This window comes from Natrix helvetica (assembly GCF_964273705.1).
Source record: "Natrix helvetica genome assembly, chromosome: 1".
NCBI classification, from domain to species: Eukaryota; Metazoa; Chordata; class Lepidosauria; order Squamata; family Natricidae; genus Natrix; species Natrix helvetica.
The window spans coordinates 270,532,363-270,548,059 of NC_138548.1; the positions used below are offsets into that span (position 1 = coordinate 270,532,363).

A 15,697-nucleotide genomic window follows, 5' to 3' on the forward strand; every position below is an offset into this window, starting at 1 on the left:
CATAAAGGAAGTCTTACATTCAATACTTGGTATTTCCAGTTAAAAGGATCTCAGGTTACAAATAGTTCAAAATTTGTGTGGTTGAAATCCTTGGGGAGCCATCTCTTAAAGCAAATGATACTGGACTAGACTGGTCAATTGTCTGCCTCAATATAAAGACTACAGATTACATTTACTTCATTTAAAAGTGTTGCAGAAATCAGTCCCCTGAAATATATGAATAAGAGCTATGAAAGTTATTGTTATACTGTGTGTGTGTGTGTGCATTTAAATAACTATGTGAAGTACAAATGGAGTGCACTACATTAAAAACAAGAGACAGATGAAAAGCTCATATTTCCACAATCCAAATAATTAGATGCAAATTGAATAAATAATAATAAATCCCTATTTGAAAATGTAAACAGTTCTATAGTAGTCAAAACGGTAATTTCTAAAAATACGGAAGGAGATTTTTGAGACATGCTTTGTCTGAAGGACCTAAAATTTGATTTATGATTATTTTTTCAAATGAAAAATTATACACAGCGTTCCTTATTGGGCCAGAATTTTAACGTACAAAATCTTCATCTAAACACAGCCAAATTCTTCTATCAATAGCTTCTCTTTTCAGGGTGATTACAAAAAGTGATTTTTTTTTCATCAGTGTATGCTTTACAAATGAAATGATTTTCATCTACTATTAACTACTTGGGCAACCAAAATGAGCAACAACAAAGAAGAAACCTTGGCTATCTGAAAAAAATATATTTGCCTTTATGGGTATGGACTTTATTTCCGAAGCTTCTCTATCTACATCTTGGTTGTTTTCCTTCTCCCTCATGCCAAAGCAAAGTAAGAAGAAACCACATGAGAAACTGTAAAGGCTTTTTGTTTGTGAGGGAATAGCTAAGAGATTAAATAGGTAAGTCTGTAGAGATTCAAGAACAACTTGTCCAAAGCCAAAATAAAACAATTGAGAAATGCATTGACAGAGTTCTGATGGATAATCAATAGAAAACATAATTAAAAACAATTATTCCATAGACTTTAATATTATGAGCACATAGAATAACATGAAATAAAATTTCACAAGTATTATACATTTCTGTCTACCAGCAAAAATTAAATATTAACTCCCCAGGAGTACTTACCTACAGGAAGATTTAAAATAAGTTCACCTTGTTTATGCCAACTATTGAATTCCTGTTACATTCTTTTACTCCCTGTCCTCCCTTACAACTCCCTGTCCTCACCAACATGTGACCAACTTCTGGCATGAGAAAATACCATTTAAAAAGATCAAGATAGTTGTCTAATTATTTCAGATATGTTGAAAAAAATGATTAGATGAAAGTGAGATGTAAATCACAGTTAGTTTTTTAAAAAGTTGCCATCACATTTAGTCAAAGTATGAAAAAAAAGAAGATTAAAATTTGATTATTTCTTTCTACCATTTCTAAAACACTGGGTGTTTTTTTTTATTAATCTCTTACTCATTTAATCCAGTAACCATTTGACAGGTATTCAGAGACAAAAGTATCAAAGCAATTTTACTTTTTAAAAGACAAAAATGAATTGATTGTTAGTTAGCTTTGAATGCCAAGACTGTGTTATTTTTTCTCAACGTATGAATTTCATGCTAAAAAAACCTTGGACTTGACATTAGAAAGAGAAACAGTCACTTGGGAAATTAAACTGAACAATAGCTGCAAAAACAGAATAACTTTTTTTATTTTTCCTAATTGGAAAAGACCTTAATCATTACATGAACTTGAACCAGGTTCCAAAGAAGGGCACAGTCACACTTAACAAGACACTCCTGGAATTCAGCAGAACCCAAATCACAATCAAAATGAAATATGTGTCTCTAATCATATATGTTGGATTCCTACAGGCTTCTACTCTCTATCCTTCTCAGGAACAGAATCTGAAAAACAGGGATGTTTTCCATTTTAGGTAGAGTTTCAGTTTAGAAGATAACAATTTTTTTTCATTTGTAACAGATGTCTAAGTTTAATTAAAATGTAAACTCTATCAATAAATATGTATTAGCATTTACTTTCTCAGACTTGTACCATAGTACTTACTGCTGATGCTTGTTTCTAACAATTTTAGATTTAATTTACTCTATTCTGCTATACAAATGATGTACAGCTTTATATTTAAATTACCGGTATATTAAACTAAAACAGATGATGTATATGCCAAACCAGTTTGTGAATTTTTTTAATACCCTGCACAAGATTCAAATTAGGATTTCTACTGCAACTAAACCTGAACCAAAACAGAATGACTTTCATGTTGTTTACTCCCTGCTCCCTGAAAAGTGTGCAATTCAAGTTGTGGGGGGAAATGAAAAAAAAAAAGTCTTGACATGATCAGATTAGTTTAGGTATCATTAAAAAAAGCCAGATATAAATTGTGGCAGTTCAGAGAACAGAGGCCAAAAAAGAATCAAAAAGGAATACAGGAGAACATATGCTGACTTAACATTAAATAATGTGAATATTAAATAAGTAGAAATGTGAAAATAATGGGCTATATTATTCTGAAGGATTTTTTTCATCCAGTGTGTCTTTTATCTGCGGTAACTTTCTAAGAATTCCAACGCTGACAGATAGGCATTTTGGGAGGTGAGGAAAGGGGGGGGGGGTGGAATACCAAAGTGGCAGATTCCTATTATTATAGTAATTTGAATTGTTGTAAGGGAAATCTGTTTTTAAAAATGGGGGAAAGCTTTTCAGATAACATTCCTCTTCTATCCAGTCCTGAGAAGTGAAAATAGGTCTCCCTTTGCATGTAATTCCTCTCAAAATATTATTGAAACCAAACTTGCCTCATGTATTTTTTTGAATAAAAGCAGCATATCCTAACAGCATAAGAGAGGTCATCACTTAGTACCAAGTAGCCTAATAATCTCGTGTTATAAAAGGTGAAATCAGTGACAAGTGAAAATGTTCCATTAATAGTTTCTCACTCTTATCCTTCTGTGAAACAGCTGCTTTTCTTCTCCTAATCACCTCTCTTGCCACCTCTGGATCCCAACCTTGATGTTTAGAAACAGTTAAATTTATTTTGCCTTAAAGACGAAGATGTTTGTTCTTATGTTTGATTAGAATAAGATTTGTGGAATTGTTTTTTAGAAGATGAACAGCGACTTTATGAAATCTTGCACAGGAACCATTACTGTAAATCACACTTGGATGTTCACTTTCTCCAAACAAGACTATAAAACTTTAACACTGAAACAGAAGAATGTGAATAAATAATCCAAAAGTCTTAATTGTTTTCGAAAGGTGCCAAAAATCATGTGTCAAAACAGGATATTCAGCCCTTTAGGCAAACACACAAATTCTCAAACTGAAGTGAAAAGTTTTAAGTAAAGTGCTGATAGTAAACTGGTCAAACTCATGGAAACTCAAAGGCAATCCAAAAACAGGGCTAAGACTTGGCGCTTGAAAAGGCTGTTCAGAAAGCACAATCATATTCCCAATGTAAAGAATAGAAACCAGGCTTCATTCCCAGAGAGCGACCTGTAGTAAAGGATGCTCACCGGTGGTGAAATTCAATTTTTTTTACTACTGGTTTTGTGGCTTGGTGGGCGTGGCAGGGGAAGGATACTGCAAAATCCCCATTCTGTCCCCACTCCTGGGGGAAGAATATTGCAAAATCTCCATTCCCACCCCACTCTGGGGCCAGCAAGAGGTGGTATTTGCCGGTTCTCCGAACTACTCAAAATTTCTGTTACTGGTTCTCTAGAACCTGTCAGAACCTGCTGAATTTCACCTCCGATGTCCACCCTATTTTTAATGGTATGTGAAACAAGCATGGTCACCTGAGATTATTTTTCAGATGCTGATCAGTCTGTAAGATTCTATAGGCCAGAGCATAAACTGAATAGGTTATTTATTTATACTCCAGCTTTGTCATTTTTACACATAACAGGTAGCAAACATATCCAACACATCTTTCTCCTCCCATTTTCCACACAACAACAACCACACCCTGTTAGGCTGAGAGAGAGCGTTTGACCGAAGGTCAGCCAGCTGGTTTTCATGGCAAAGGCGGGACTAGAACTCATGGTCTCCTGGTTTCTAGCCTGGTGCCTTAACCACTATACCAAACTGGTTCGATGCATGCAGGCCTGAATAATCCAAGATGGCCTCAGCAAAGCTGATTCAATATGTCACTGAATTTATTTTGGATTTAATTTTGCATAGCAGGGGCATCTGCTGCATAAAAATGCCTTAGGAATTAATAGCAATTGCTTTGTTTGTGTTGAGGAAGAAGAATGCAATGTTATCAGGCCCTTTCTTTCATTGATGATAGATGCCAGGTGCTTACGCCATGGCTAAGTGGATGCATTAGAAATAAAGCAATTCATTTAATAACATAGTCAAATACTGAGCCCAGGAGACATTTCAGTTTCAAGTGTTTGCCCATAAAGGCTGCCAACTATGAATACTCCTTCTCCCGCCACCCTCCACTTCCATTTCACAGGTTCATCTGAAGAAAGAAAAACAAATGTTGCTGTGGCTATTAGTCTGCAATATTCTTCCTGGAATTGACAAGATCCAAGGTCTAAATGTTAGACATAGTCCAGCAGTACTATATGGTTCAAGGTTTGGACACTGGTTATGCAAAATTATTCACAGCCTCTGGAAATTTATCATTCAGATTCTTTAAAGAATAAACTGAATAAAGTCATATGCAGTGAAAACATAAAATTTCATTGAACTTCAGAGATGAACAAATCTTCATTATCTATGAAAACTAAAGTGAAAATAAACGTGGGGCCCTTGGTGCTCCCTAAGTTTGGCAGTTTCTTGCAGGTGTTTTATTACCAAACTAGGTAACATCATCAAGTAGCACTAATGATGTTACCTAGTTTGGCAATGAAAAGTTTACAAGAAAACCACCAGGCCCATAGAGCACTAAGGATCCCACAGTTCAATCCTGAGCTATAAATATTCTCTTCTTTTAGAAAATAAATGTGGTAATTTCTAAGATGACATATAACATTTTTCCATTAAAAAGAGAAAAAAGAAAGATCAGTCCAACAGGTGAGAAATTAAAACTCATCAGTGAGGAGAAAAAAGTCTAGAAGAGCAAAGCTGAAGATAGATGCCATCAAGAATGAAACTTGCAAAATGAGAGAGTAAGGGAAACCTGTTAGTGATATGTTAACTCCAAAGTCAAGAGACCAACAAGCTATTTTTCACAATCACATTAAACCATCGTGTGTAACATCTGCTTTTACATTTCATATCTCTCAAATCTGTAGGCCTTTTATATGTATGGACTTATCCAGAACGGTCATTTAGAAGGAAGTAGGTTGGAAAGGGTGACTTAGCATGAAGTATTTTTAAACTATACCTTTCCAGCTTGGCCATCTGTTGGGTACTATAGTTTGTTCAACAAATTAAACCTCCTGGAACTGTGCAAGGTATGAATGTTTATTTTAAATGCTTTTCAAACCATAAAGGTTTTGCAATAATTTCAAAAAAGATTTCAGCATTTATGGGATTCTCAATTAATAAAAAGAAAGACAAACCTTTGTGAAATCCTTCGGTGATGTTCTTAGAGACATTATGCACCTGGCCAAATATGGTGCTTGTGAATACTAATTACTGAAATATTTGTTGTAATGTTAGGGATATTTATGCCTTTCCCATGCTGTCTCATCAATACACACAGCTTGATGGATACACTATCAACTGACAACAAGGCACAGTAGATAGTATTGAGAGAGAATGCTCACACATAAAAAGGTCAATGAAAGCCTTCCAGTCAATTTCAGGAACACATCCATACATTTTTCTTAGTACAATATGAAAGTTATTTTCAGGATGTTTATCTGAATCCCTAGATTAGCTTAGGGTTCCAATATTTTTTGATGATCGCTCAAGTACTAACCAGTATATTACTGGTTTAAGAAAATAACTAATTAAAGATAATGGAATTCCTAATGTTCTGACATATTTTTTCAGGCTTAAATAAAAATCTGGGGAAAAATGGGGATACTTTAATGCAGTGGCCCCCAACCTTTTGGGCATCAGGGACCAGTTCCATGGAAAGAGGTTTTTCCGTGGACCGGAAGGTATGTGATTTCGTGTGCTGCCTGCATCCCGTGGATGGGGCTTTGTTTGCGTGGACCGAATTCTGGCATGCCGTGGTAGAAGAAAATGTAAAATTAAGACTAAAAGAGTACCAAAGAGCTAGTGAAACAAGATCTCCCCAGGAATGGATAGCAAGTTATCATCTCATTTAGAAAAAGAAAAATTTGGCTTAAACTGTTATCACTATACACCCACCAAGTATCACACAATTAAACTTGTGGCCAATGTTATATCATCCAGTGACATCGATGTTGCCTTTCTGTCAGTTTGTCAAGTCAGAACAAAGTCTTGTCCACTTAACAGAATGTTTTACACTTGCTTTATTGGGAACAGAATGAAGAAAAACAAACTTGAAATCTGTACTCTTAAAGGTCATCTGACAGCCACTATTGAGTGGAATAGATGTCCCACATAACAACTTATTTCCAACAATAAAGTAATAAATAATAATAATTATTATTTATAGCATTTGAGCAATTAAAGACATTGGAGAATTTTTGCCAAGATCTGTAAGAATCACAGTGAGCTTCTTGACATAATAGAATAGCAATAGCACTTAGACTTATATACCGCTTCATAGTACTTTATAGCCCTCTCTAAACGATTTACAGAGTCAGCATATCACCATTAATACTGCAATCGCCTGCAGTACTGTACTCTAACCACTATGCCACCTCGGCTCTCTATATACCATTCTCTCCCTCTCCCCCCACTCTCTCTCCCTCCCTCCCTTCCTCTCTCTCCTACACGCCTCTCTTCAGATTTTGAGTTCAAGTTAGACCTCATTCACTGATACCAAATAAAAGCAACAAACAGATATCATTCAAGAATTCCACTAAATCTGTCAGAGTTGGAAGCAGAGAATCACTTATCCAGGTAAGTCTGCCTGGTGACTATTGTTTAGTAGGCAATCTAAGAGCCATGGACTAAAAAATACAGAAGATTAGGAGAGATGCTCATTTTATTAGTGAAAGCCCTTTAGATGTCTGTAATCTCTCATCTCTTTCATCATAGTTATTCTTACTATTCCAGAATATTACAATGTTACACTTTTATTTATTTCTTCAAATAGCTCTGAGACAGCATAAAATACTGTTTTATTAGCCATTACAATTTACAGCAGTACCTAGCTGATATTAACTTTAGCTGGTATTCAGAAGCTAAGCAGAATCAGACCTGGTACGTCCTTAAATACGTGATCACCAAAAGAACCCAGAGATTTAAGCTAAATTGGAAAGTAAAAAAAATCCCAGAAGGCAGCAGTGACAAACCACTTCTACACTACTGCCAGAAACAACTTCATGGGCATAAGAGACATTTTCATGTCACCAGAGATTCTCTAGCACTTTCTCTACTATTGTTAATATGTGAATTGCCTCCATTTTCTGTGTACCAAACTACTAATTAAGCAGATGTTAAAACCAATCCCTTCCAAGAAGCAACATTAAGTGGGTTAAAAGTGTAATTCTATAATTAACTTCTCCCAAGTCAACAGGACTCAATTGGGACCTAACACCCGAAAGGACACAGAAGTGAAAAAAGAGGCTTTTTGATTACTTGGACCTTTTTCTATGATGTCAGTGAGAATAATGTACATATCTGGGTTTTCTCTGCATGCAATTGGAACAGAAGTATCAACTTCGGCTTTTCATGTCTAGTTTTTAAAAATAAAATAAACTCAACAAATACCTGAAAAACATAGATTAATCATTCTGCTTAAATGCTAGTCTACTATTTGATTGTATCTTCCATGCTTTTGTACAATAGTTGCCTCTTTAGTCAACTAGGGCAAGAGAGATGTTTCTTTAAGCAAAAAAGAGCATCTATCAAAAGAGCTCTTCACCCTTTGTTATGTGATACTGAAGACTCCCAAGGATTCTAGAATTGTTGCACAGTCATTCTAAACACCCTTGGCATCTTCATATGGGAGCTGGTCAAAGAATTTAAAGATGCACAGAAGAATTTATAACACCCCAGCAACTGTTAGGGTAAAATACAAAGACACCACTTGAATGAAAAAGCACATTTCATATGGAGCTTCAACATTACCTAAACCATGTGTGAATGTGGGGGAGGTGTTTTTGTTTTTTTTGCATATCTAGAGAATGTGGGATGCATATGCCATCTATATTACTATTAAAATCTTGTGTCTGTAACCTTTCATTAAAATGGTACACAATAGGGCAAAACTTTGTCACCATAGGTTCCTCAAATGGGCTAACTTACAAAACACTGGGAGCAATTATTCGGGGGAATGAAATTTGGGGGAGTGCTGCCAGGCTGCTGTTACAATCACATGATCCTTGTTGTCAAGTTTCCCAGTCACTTGAGTAATCCCTTGCTTCTTCCCTTCCTGTGGAAACGGAAAAGAAGGGAATGGGAATTTCTGATGCTCATTGCCAACTTCCCACAAGGAAATTCAATGAGGAAGCTGACAGGAAATTGGAAGTTGCTACTGCTATTCAAGACTTTTTGCCTACCTGTGTCTCCCTGTTCAGGTAAGGCATATCTCTTAAATAATGTGTGATCCTCATTTATAACGGTCCCTGGAATCTTCTAATAAGTGAACGTGAGAAGCTTGCACTCACATCACACTGCTCAGCTTTGACCCAACAAGTCACAAATTGTCTAGACTCTAGAATCTTATAAAACTGTTTGCATATCAAAACCAGAATTGTAAGAAATATATTAAGTTAATGCAATTCAAATACTATTTTTCATTTGAAATCTTTTGTGAATTACATACTTTTCTTTATCTCCCTGCAATTTCAAAAGTGCTAAGAATTTAATTATGCAAAATCTAGGAATTTGTTTATTTCATAAACATTAACTGCCCCACTCCAATGCAAATGTTTTTTTTTTCCAAACAAAGTAAGAATTGTGCAAATCTATTTCAAAACATGCATGAACATTTTTTCAGCATTATTAATAAGTGCTATCAGAGCAGGTTAAAAAACAAAAGTTTAAGTTCATAGATTTATGGACTTTAATAAATAATGTATGAACATTATTTGTTGATCTGTGCATTTATGTATTTATATGGCTGCCCAACTCAAACTATGTGACTTTGAATAGTATATATAATATAATATAAAAAACCTATATAATGCAAAATAGTATAGTACATTAAAACATACTATCCAATAAAGTGGTGAACAGAATTGAACGGACACTGAGGTCTGCATTCAACGTAAGTGCAAAGTATTATACTACACACACACACACACACACACACACACACACACAGCAGTCAAATTCAGAATGGAATCTAAATGCATTGTAACTCTTACCCTTAATAGGTTTTCATAATCACAATTATAAAATTGTAATTATATCATAATATGTTCAAGTTGTTCAAGTTCTTATGAAATATAAAATGTGGATTCACAAAAAGATACTTTCTAGATAATGAGAAAAGTAGCTTTATTAACCTTTTAACCTTCTTCGTGTGTTGTGTGTAGGAGCTCCTTATTGTTTCCCACATTAAAGGTTTGAAAACTGGTGTTTTTCAGCCTTGCTCCTCCACTACTCTTCTGAAGTGATGTGATCGAGAGCACATTGCTCTGTGTAGCAATGGCATATTCACATTTATAGAGTTATTTGACCATTCTTATATTGCTAATGGACATACCAAAATGCTCCGAATTCCCTACAGCTCATTCAAGTGGTGGGCATGTTAATATTAAGCCTGTTTATAAAATCAGTTTGGTCCAAGGTTGCTCTTATTTCTATATTTGTACAACAATCTGGAAAATCCATATTGATGATTTAGTTAGCAAAAATGGGTTATTTTTATCTATTCCTTTGTAAGACTCCTGTTCTGTGCTTTCTATAATGAGGATAACAGGATAACAAAGATAGATCTTCCTTTATCTGTCCTGTCCTCCCAACCATATTCTGAGGTAGAGCTGGATTAAGAACTAATTACCTGTCCAAACTGCACATTACTGTAATGCACACAGAGTGTGGGCATCTATAGGGCGCAGTTTCAGAAATTTATTTCAGTGTTTCATGCATCTCCAAATCAAGAGTTAAGTCAAAATCTAAACCACATTTCAATTATACAACTACTGTGTGAGTGAATGACATCCAGTAACATCCTCTAGCAGAAGGAAGGGTGTGACTGCAATTTATTTGGATGTGTAATTCAAACCCTAAGGATAAGAAAGAAGTAACAAAAATAAATGTCAAGTAAATGTCAGGCTAGAGACAGGTACTGTTCCAATTCCAGCACCCTAAAGCTACCAAAGTTTACCATGCCATAAAGAGATAATAAACTTTGGGCCCCATCATGCAGCAGGAGTCCTTCATAATTGCTTTGTGGGGTAACCATAATTTGGCAATTTGCCTGCAGTTTGAGTACATAATCCAAATATCCTGAATGTAATATTGTGCTTAAGAAAAAACAGCAAGAACAATGATTGAGACCAGCAGCTGGAAAGAAAAGGGGACAAGCTCACCGAACCTCAAAGAAGTAATTCAATACTGTTAATTCTTCATCAACAACTGTCCATGTTACCCATTGAGAAGAATGAAGGGAGGGATCTCAATTACCCATTTGAAAGCATAAATCAGAACTCATTTTCCATTAACACAGAACAATATGGGCTGTGTGAGCCCTGTATTTTAAACCAAGGCACAGACTGCACCAGATTTATAAACATATTTCAATATTATTTCCTCTTATAATGACCCATATAGACTTTTCAAAAGAAAAATAAGATTCAGTTTTCATAATAGCAATGAGTGTCTTTTCCATTCAGCTGCAAATCTGCCTTTGGAGTGTTCTGTAAGAAAAGCTCCTTCTGCCTCCTTTTGGGAGAGTGGGTTTCAGGGAATCAAAATGCTTCCCAGCTGCTGCTAAAGTTCATTGTCTTTATTTTAATGGGGGGGGGGAGCACATGGCATCCTGAGCATGCTTGTTTTTTTAAAAAAAAGCATGGTTCATTCTATTACAGACACAAAGGTTTAAAAGGAAGGACAAAACCCTACTTTCCAAGGAAGCCTTTTCTGTCTGAAATTGGCCATTTGTGCTGCCAGCCTCTTTCTTGGCTGCTGAACAAAAACCACCAGTTTCAGCATCTGTCCTCTTGTACATGTTTAATCTGCCAACTGTGCACACTACCTAACCCTCTGTGTCAATTCAAGCACGTTTATTTGCCAACCGCACTGATTTATCGGGGAGCTTATTTCCATGAAAGCCTGCTAAAGATGACGGTTTTTGGAGAGGACATCATGAATATCACTAAGTATCATTTTACACACCAGCGGCTAGCCCATGTTAACTGGGATTGATATGCAATATTCTCATTAAAAACTAGTGTCAATTCTCCTTTTCAAGTCAAAATGAATTTTAAAAGGGTTTTTTTTTCTTAACCAAGAAAATATGAAGCTTTGCTGACACCAAATCACCTACCCATTTTTCACCATTATCTGTTTGAAAGGAAGCAGCTTTTCAAAATCAAAAAGCAAGAATCCTTCAAGCTCTGCAAGCTGAAAAGCTATTAGTAAGAAGCATCCAACCTACTCCTTGATTACCATTAGTAGTCCTGATTTCTGGGATTTCTGTTCTAGATACACCTGCAAGGGTTTAAAATAAATCTTGAGACAGATTGCAAGAGGCATGATGCAGTACTTTTGTGAAATTGTATTCATGGACATAGGAGAGAATGATAAACGACAGAGATCTCTAAATGCTGCTAATTTAACTCAATTTCCTGCCCTGAAATAACGTTTAAATTCGGGAGGGGGGTTGTTAATTGAAACATGTTCTAAAAATAAAAAAGCTTCAAATCTTTGGGAGAAACAAAAGACCACCACAGGAAAATACATAGAAATAAAATATCTGCTCAACAGCTCCTTTATAGCCTAACCTAGCCTATAAAAGCCACACCATCCACGTTTGACAGTTTATTTCAATCGATGCAGCCGACACAACCTTATTCTCCGGCCTCAGGATTTTAATTTATTAGAATAACAGAGTTGGGAAGGTCCTCTAGTCCAACACCCCACCCCACCCCGCCTAAGCAGGAGACCCTACCTACACCATTTCTGACAGATAGCAGTCCAGTCTCTAACTGGAGGACCGAAAGCAACACGTGCTACAAAGGGAAAAAAAGGCGGGGCACAAAAAGGCACACTCTCAGAAGACCAGAAAACGCCGCTGTTTGCACCACCGGGAGAACTGCAACGGCGCGCGGACAGCCTGACAAGGGCAGTGCAAAATATATATAGAGATAAATCCCTTGGTTGGACAGAGGCTTGCAGAGAGCTGGTAGGTCCGTTCACCCAGGAGAAAAGAGAGCGGGGGACCACAATCCACCCTTGACCCCAGCGGACACCAGAGAACAGCTCAGCCTTTAGCAGCCAAAGGGAGGCATCCTTGTCTCGGGAGGGGGAAAGGACTTTCCTGGAGCGGTTTGCTGGCCCAGGGCGACCTCCGCAAGGACTGACCAAGGCGCTGTTCGACGCCCCGCCCCAAGTACCTGCCAAGCTCTTGTGCGCTGTGTTGCCCATCGCTCCCTCCTCATTCACTCACGCCGCTCAGAGGGAGGTTGCCGAGTAGGACGCTGTCGGAGCTACGCGCGCTCTGAATCAGGGCCATTGACGGCCCCAGGGACGGAGTGGGCCACCGGCGGTTCCAGGCTGGGCTGCTCCTTCGCTCGCTGTTTCCCTGCCCAGAACCCGGAGCGGCACTGAATGCAGCCCCGGCAGCCAGCAGCTCCCCGGTGGCCGGGGCCGCCTCCTCTGAAGGGTTGGCTGAGGGCTGACAGCCCAACCCTTTCCTCCGCCCAGCCGGGGTGGAGTCCGCCGTGCACGCATTGTTTGAAAGTTGGCAGCCGCCTGCCTGCTGCCTGGCATGAACGTAAGGCGGGACCGCGGCGCTGAAGCGAAGGAGCAAAAGCATAGGCGGTTGTGTCGTCACAATACGCGCGAGGGGAGGCAGGCGAGGCAGGCTGGGTGCGGGAACGGTCGACTTGGTTGGAGGGGGCAACCTCAGATACCTTAGAAAGCTAGTCTCCAAGGATGAGGGAGCAATGGGCGCCCTTGGAGGTCAGATACATTCGGCTGAAAAGCAAAGCACCGTTCACAGTGCCTGGCTGTAGTTGGGGAGGGGGCCAATTCTGCGACCGAAAAAGCATTATGGTCTCTACCCCCTCGGTGTTCATTTGCAGGTATCTCGGCCGTGGGAAAGCCTGTAGAATTGCTGCGTCCAGTAGCATGTTAAGGCGAATGGCTACTCGTTCAGTCCATCCTCGCCATGAGGCGGCTTCTCTGTCTTACAGTTCAATGAAAGCGTATTTCCATAAAACCGTGTCCAGTTGAGTTGATTTCAGCGACTCGCCGTCATGCAGACGTAACCCTACTCCTTAAAACACAACAGATCTCCCTATCTCTCTCTCTTTCTCTCTCTCTCTCTCTCTCTGTGTGTGAGAGAGAGAGACCTACCACATTATAAAAAAAGTTGTTGAGACATTGGAAAAAGTGCAGAAAAGAGCAACTAAGATGATTAAAGGTCTGGGCACTAAAACATATAAAGAAGGGTTGCAGGAAGGGAGTATGGCCAGTCTACAGAAAAGGACTAAGGGTGGCATGATAGTATTCCAATATGTGAGGACCTGCCACAAAGAAGAGGGGGTCAGCTTATTTTCCAAAACATCAGAAGGCAAGACAAGAAACAATGGATGGAAACTAATCAATTTGAGAAGAAACCTAGAGTTAAGGAGACACGTCCTAGTAGAACAATTAACCAGTGGAACAGCTTGCCTTCAGAAGTTGTGGGTGCTCTTTAAGAAGAGAGTGGCCAGCCATTTGTCTGAAATTGTATCAGATCACCTGTTTGAGTAGGGGTTGGACTAGAAGACCCCCAAGGCCCCTTCCAGCTCTATTCTGATTGACTGACTGAGAGCAAGTGGTACTTACATCTGCATAGAAGAGGCAAATCAAACAGCAGTTAGAAAAGGTACATATCACAAAAGAAATAAAACAGTTTGAGAATGCTAAACGAAGCACTTCTTATACCCTGCCGTTGTAGCTAGGGTGATCAAAATCACTATAAGAACAGAAGAGGTGAAACAGTCTGTAACTGTATGATTTTGCATACTGATGTCAGTACACAAGTGCCGGGAATTTGTAAATTTCATTTTTCTTTGATTTTTGCATAGCAGAAGTGCACATGTTTCTTTGTGGTGGTTGCATGTCTCATTAATAACAGTGAGATTCTTAAAAATTCACCTTGCCTTATGAACTATCAGCAAATACTGAGGTCAGCCAAAATTTCCAAGTCAGTAACTTAGTACCAAATTATTATTTTAAGTCTGTATTATATTGAATACATTCATTTTTTTTAAAAAAATAGTTACATTTTCTTTGAAAACCATCTTTAGATTTCCCATACTCAACATTTTATATTTCTTTTCCAGCCATGACTATTAAAAATGGAGCCAATGCTAAAATAATCATGCCAATTATTCTGAAATGGCTTTTATTGAAAACATAGGATATAGAAATTATGCAGGGATAGAAAATGTTGGGAAAACCAGTTTTATGGTTAAAGCACCAGGTTAGAAACTTGGAAATCGTGAGTTCCAGTCCTACTTCAGGCCAAAATCAGCTGGGTGACCGTAAGCCAGTTACTTTCACTTAGCTCTAGGAAGGAGGCAATGGCAAATTGCTTCTGAAAAACGTTGCCATGAAAACTGCAGGGACAAGGAGTTGCCGGGAATCAAGAGTGACTTGGCAGAAAAAGAAAAAAAGGGGAGGGATAATACAAAGGAAGAATATTGTTCCACAACAATTTAATAAAATCAAATGCTTTTAACTGAATAGTTACAGAAAAGCAAATGTGTCAGCTGTGATAAAGTTAACATTATCACTGGAAAGGTACTGTGTTACGTCAAATGGCTGTACTACAGTATCTACTTAAGTATATGTGGGAGGGAGATTGTTTGTTTCTTTATACATTTAAGTCAGTCTTAATTCCTGGTGATTTGTCCATGTGTTTTGCTTGGCCAAATTTTTTGGAAACCGTTAGCCTTTGCCTTCTTTCTTGGGCTGAGAAGGAGTGACTAACCCAGATATGCAGCTAGTTTCATGCTTAAGGCAGGGCTAGAACTCAGTCTCCCAGTTTCTAGCCTGCTGCCTTAAGCTTTTTCCTTTAACTACTACACCAAACTGGATCTCTTAATATGTTTAGTCAGATAATTTTACATGGATCACATGATACAGCAGTTATATTTCAGTTTTCTGTGCAAGATGACCTTATGCATTGTTTTTTTTAATTAAAAGTTGAATGCCACTTTCTATTAAGTGTACAACCCTGTCCTTGGGACATTAAATTCAGAAAAATAATCCTAGTCCATTCAACTAGGCTTGTTCCATTTTTGTGTGAATAGGTTTCCAGCCTTATATCTTTATTTGAAGATAAGGTTTGCTATTCAATCAAGGAGGTCATAAGAATGGATTTTAATAATAGGTTACTGGGAATATGCATGATAAAATCAGCATATAACAAAGCTGCACTCGTTTTGTCCTGGTCTTCTGTAGCAGCAGCCCCCAAACCTTTTGACACTAGGGCAATGATTTGGCACTCATAG

General features: G+C 38.0%; 1 protein-coding gene across 2 annotated transcripts in view; it reads right to left on the reverse strand.

Annotated features, from left to right (window-relative positions):
- The window catches only part of NEURL1B (neuralized E3 ubiquitin protein ligase 1B), a 224,618-nt gene that overhangs the window by 57,090 nt on the left and 151,831 nt on the right, over positions 1-15,697 (reverse strand). The window contains exon 1 of one of the 2 annotated variants that reach the window (XM_081942202.1): positions 12,587-12,935. The exons of the other annotated variant lie outside the window; for it this stretch is intronic. Coding sequence (XP_081798328.1) covers positions 12,587-12,617 — 31 coding nt within the window. The 5' untranslated portion in view covers positions 12,618-12,935. Of the gene's footprint in view, positions 1-12,586; positions 12,936-15,697 lie in introns of those variants that run through there. 2 annotated transcript variants of the gene reach the window in all.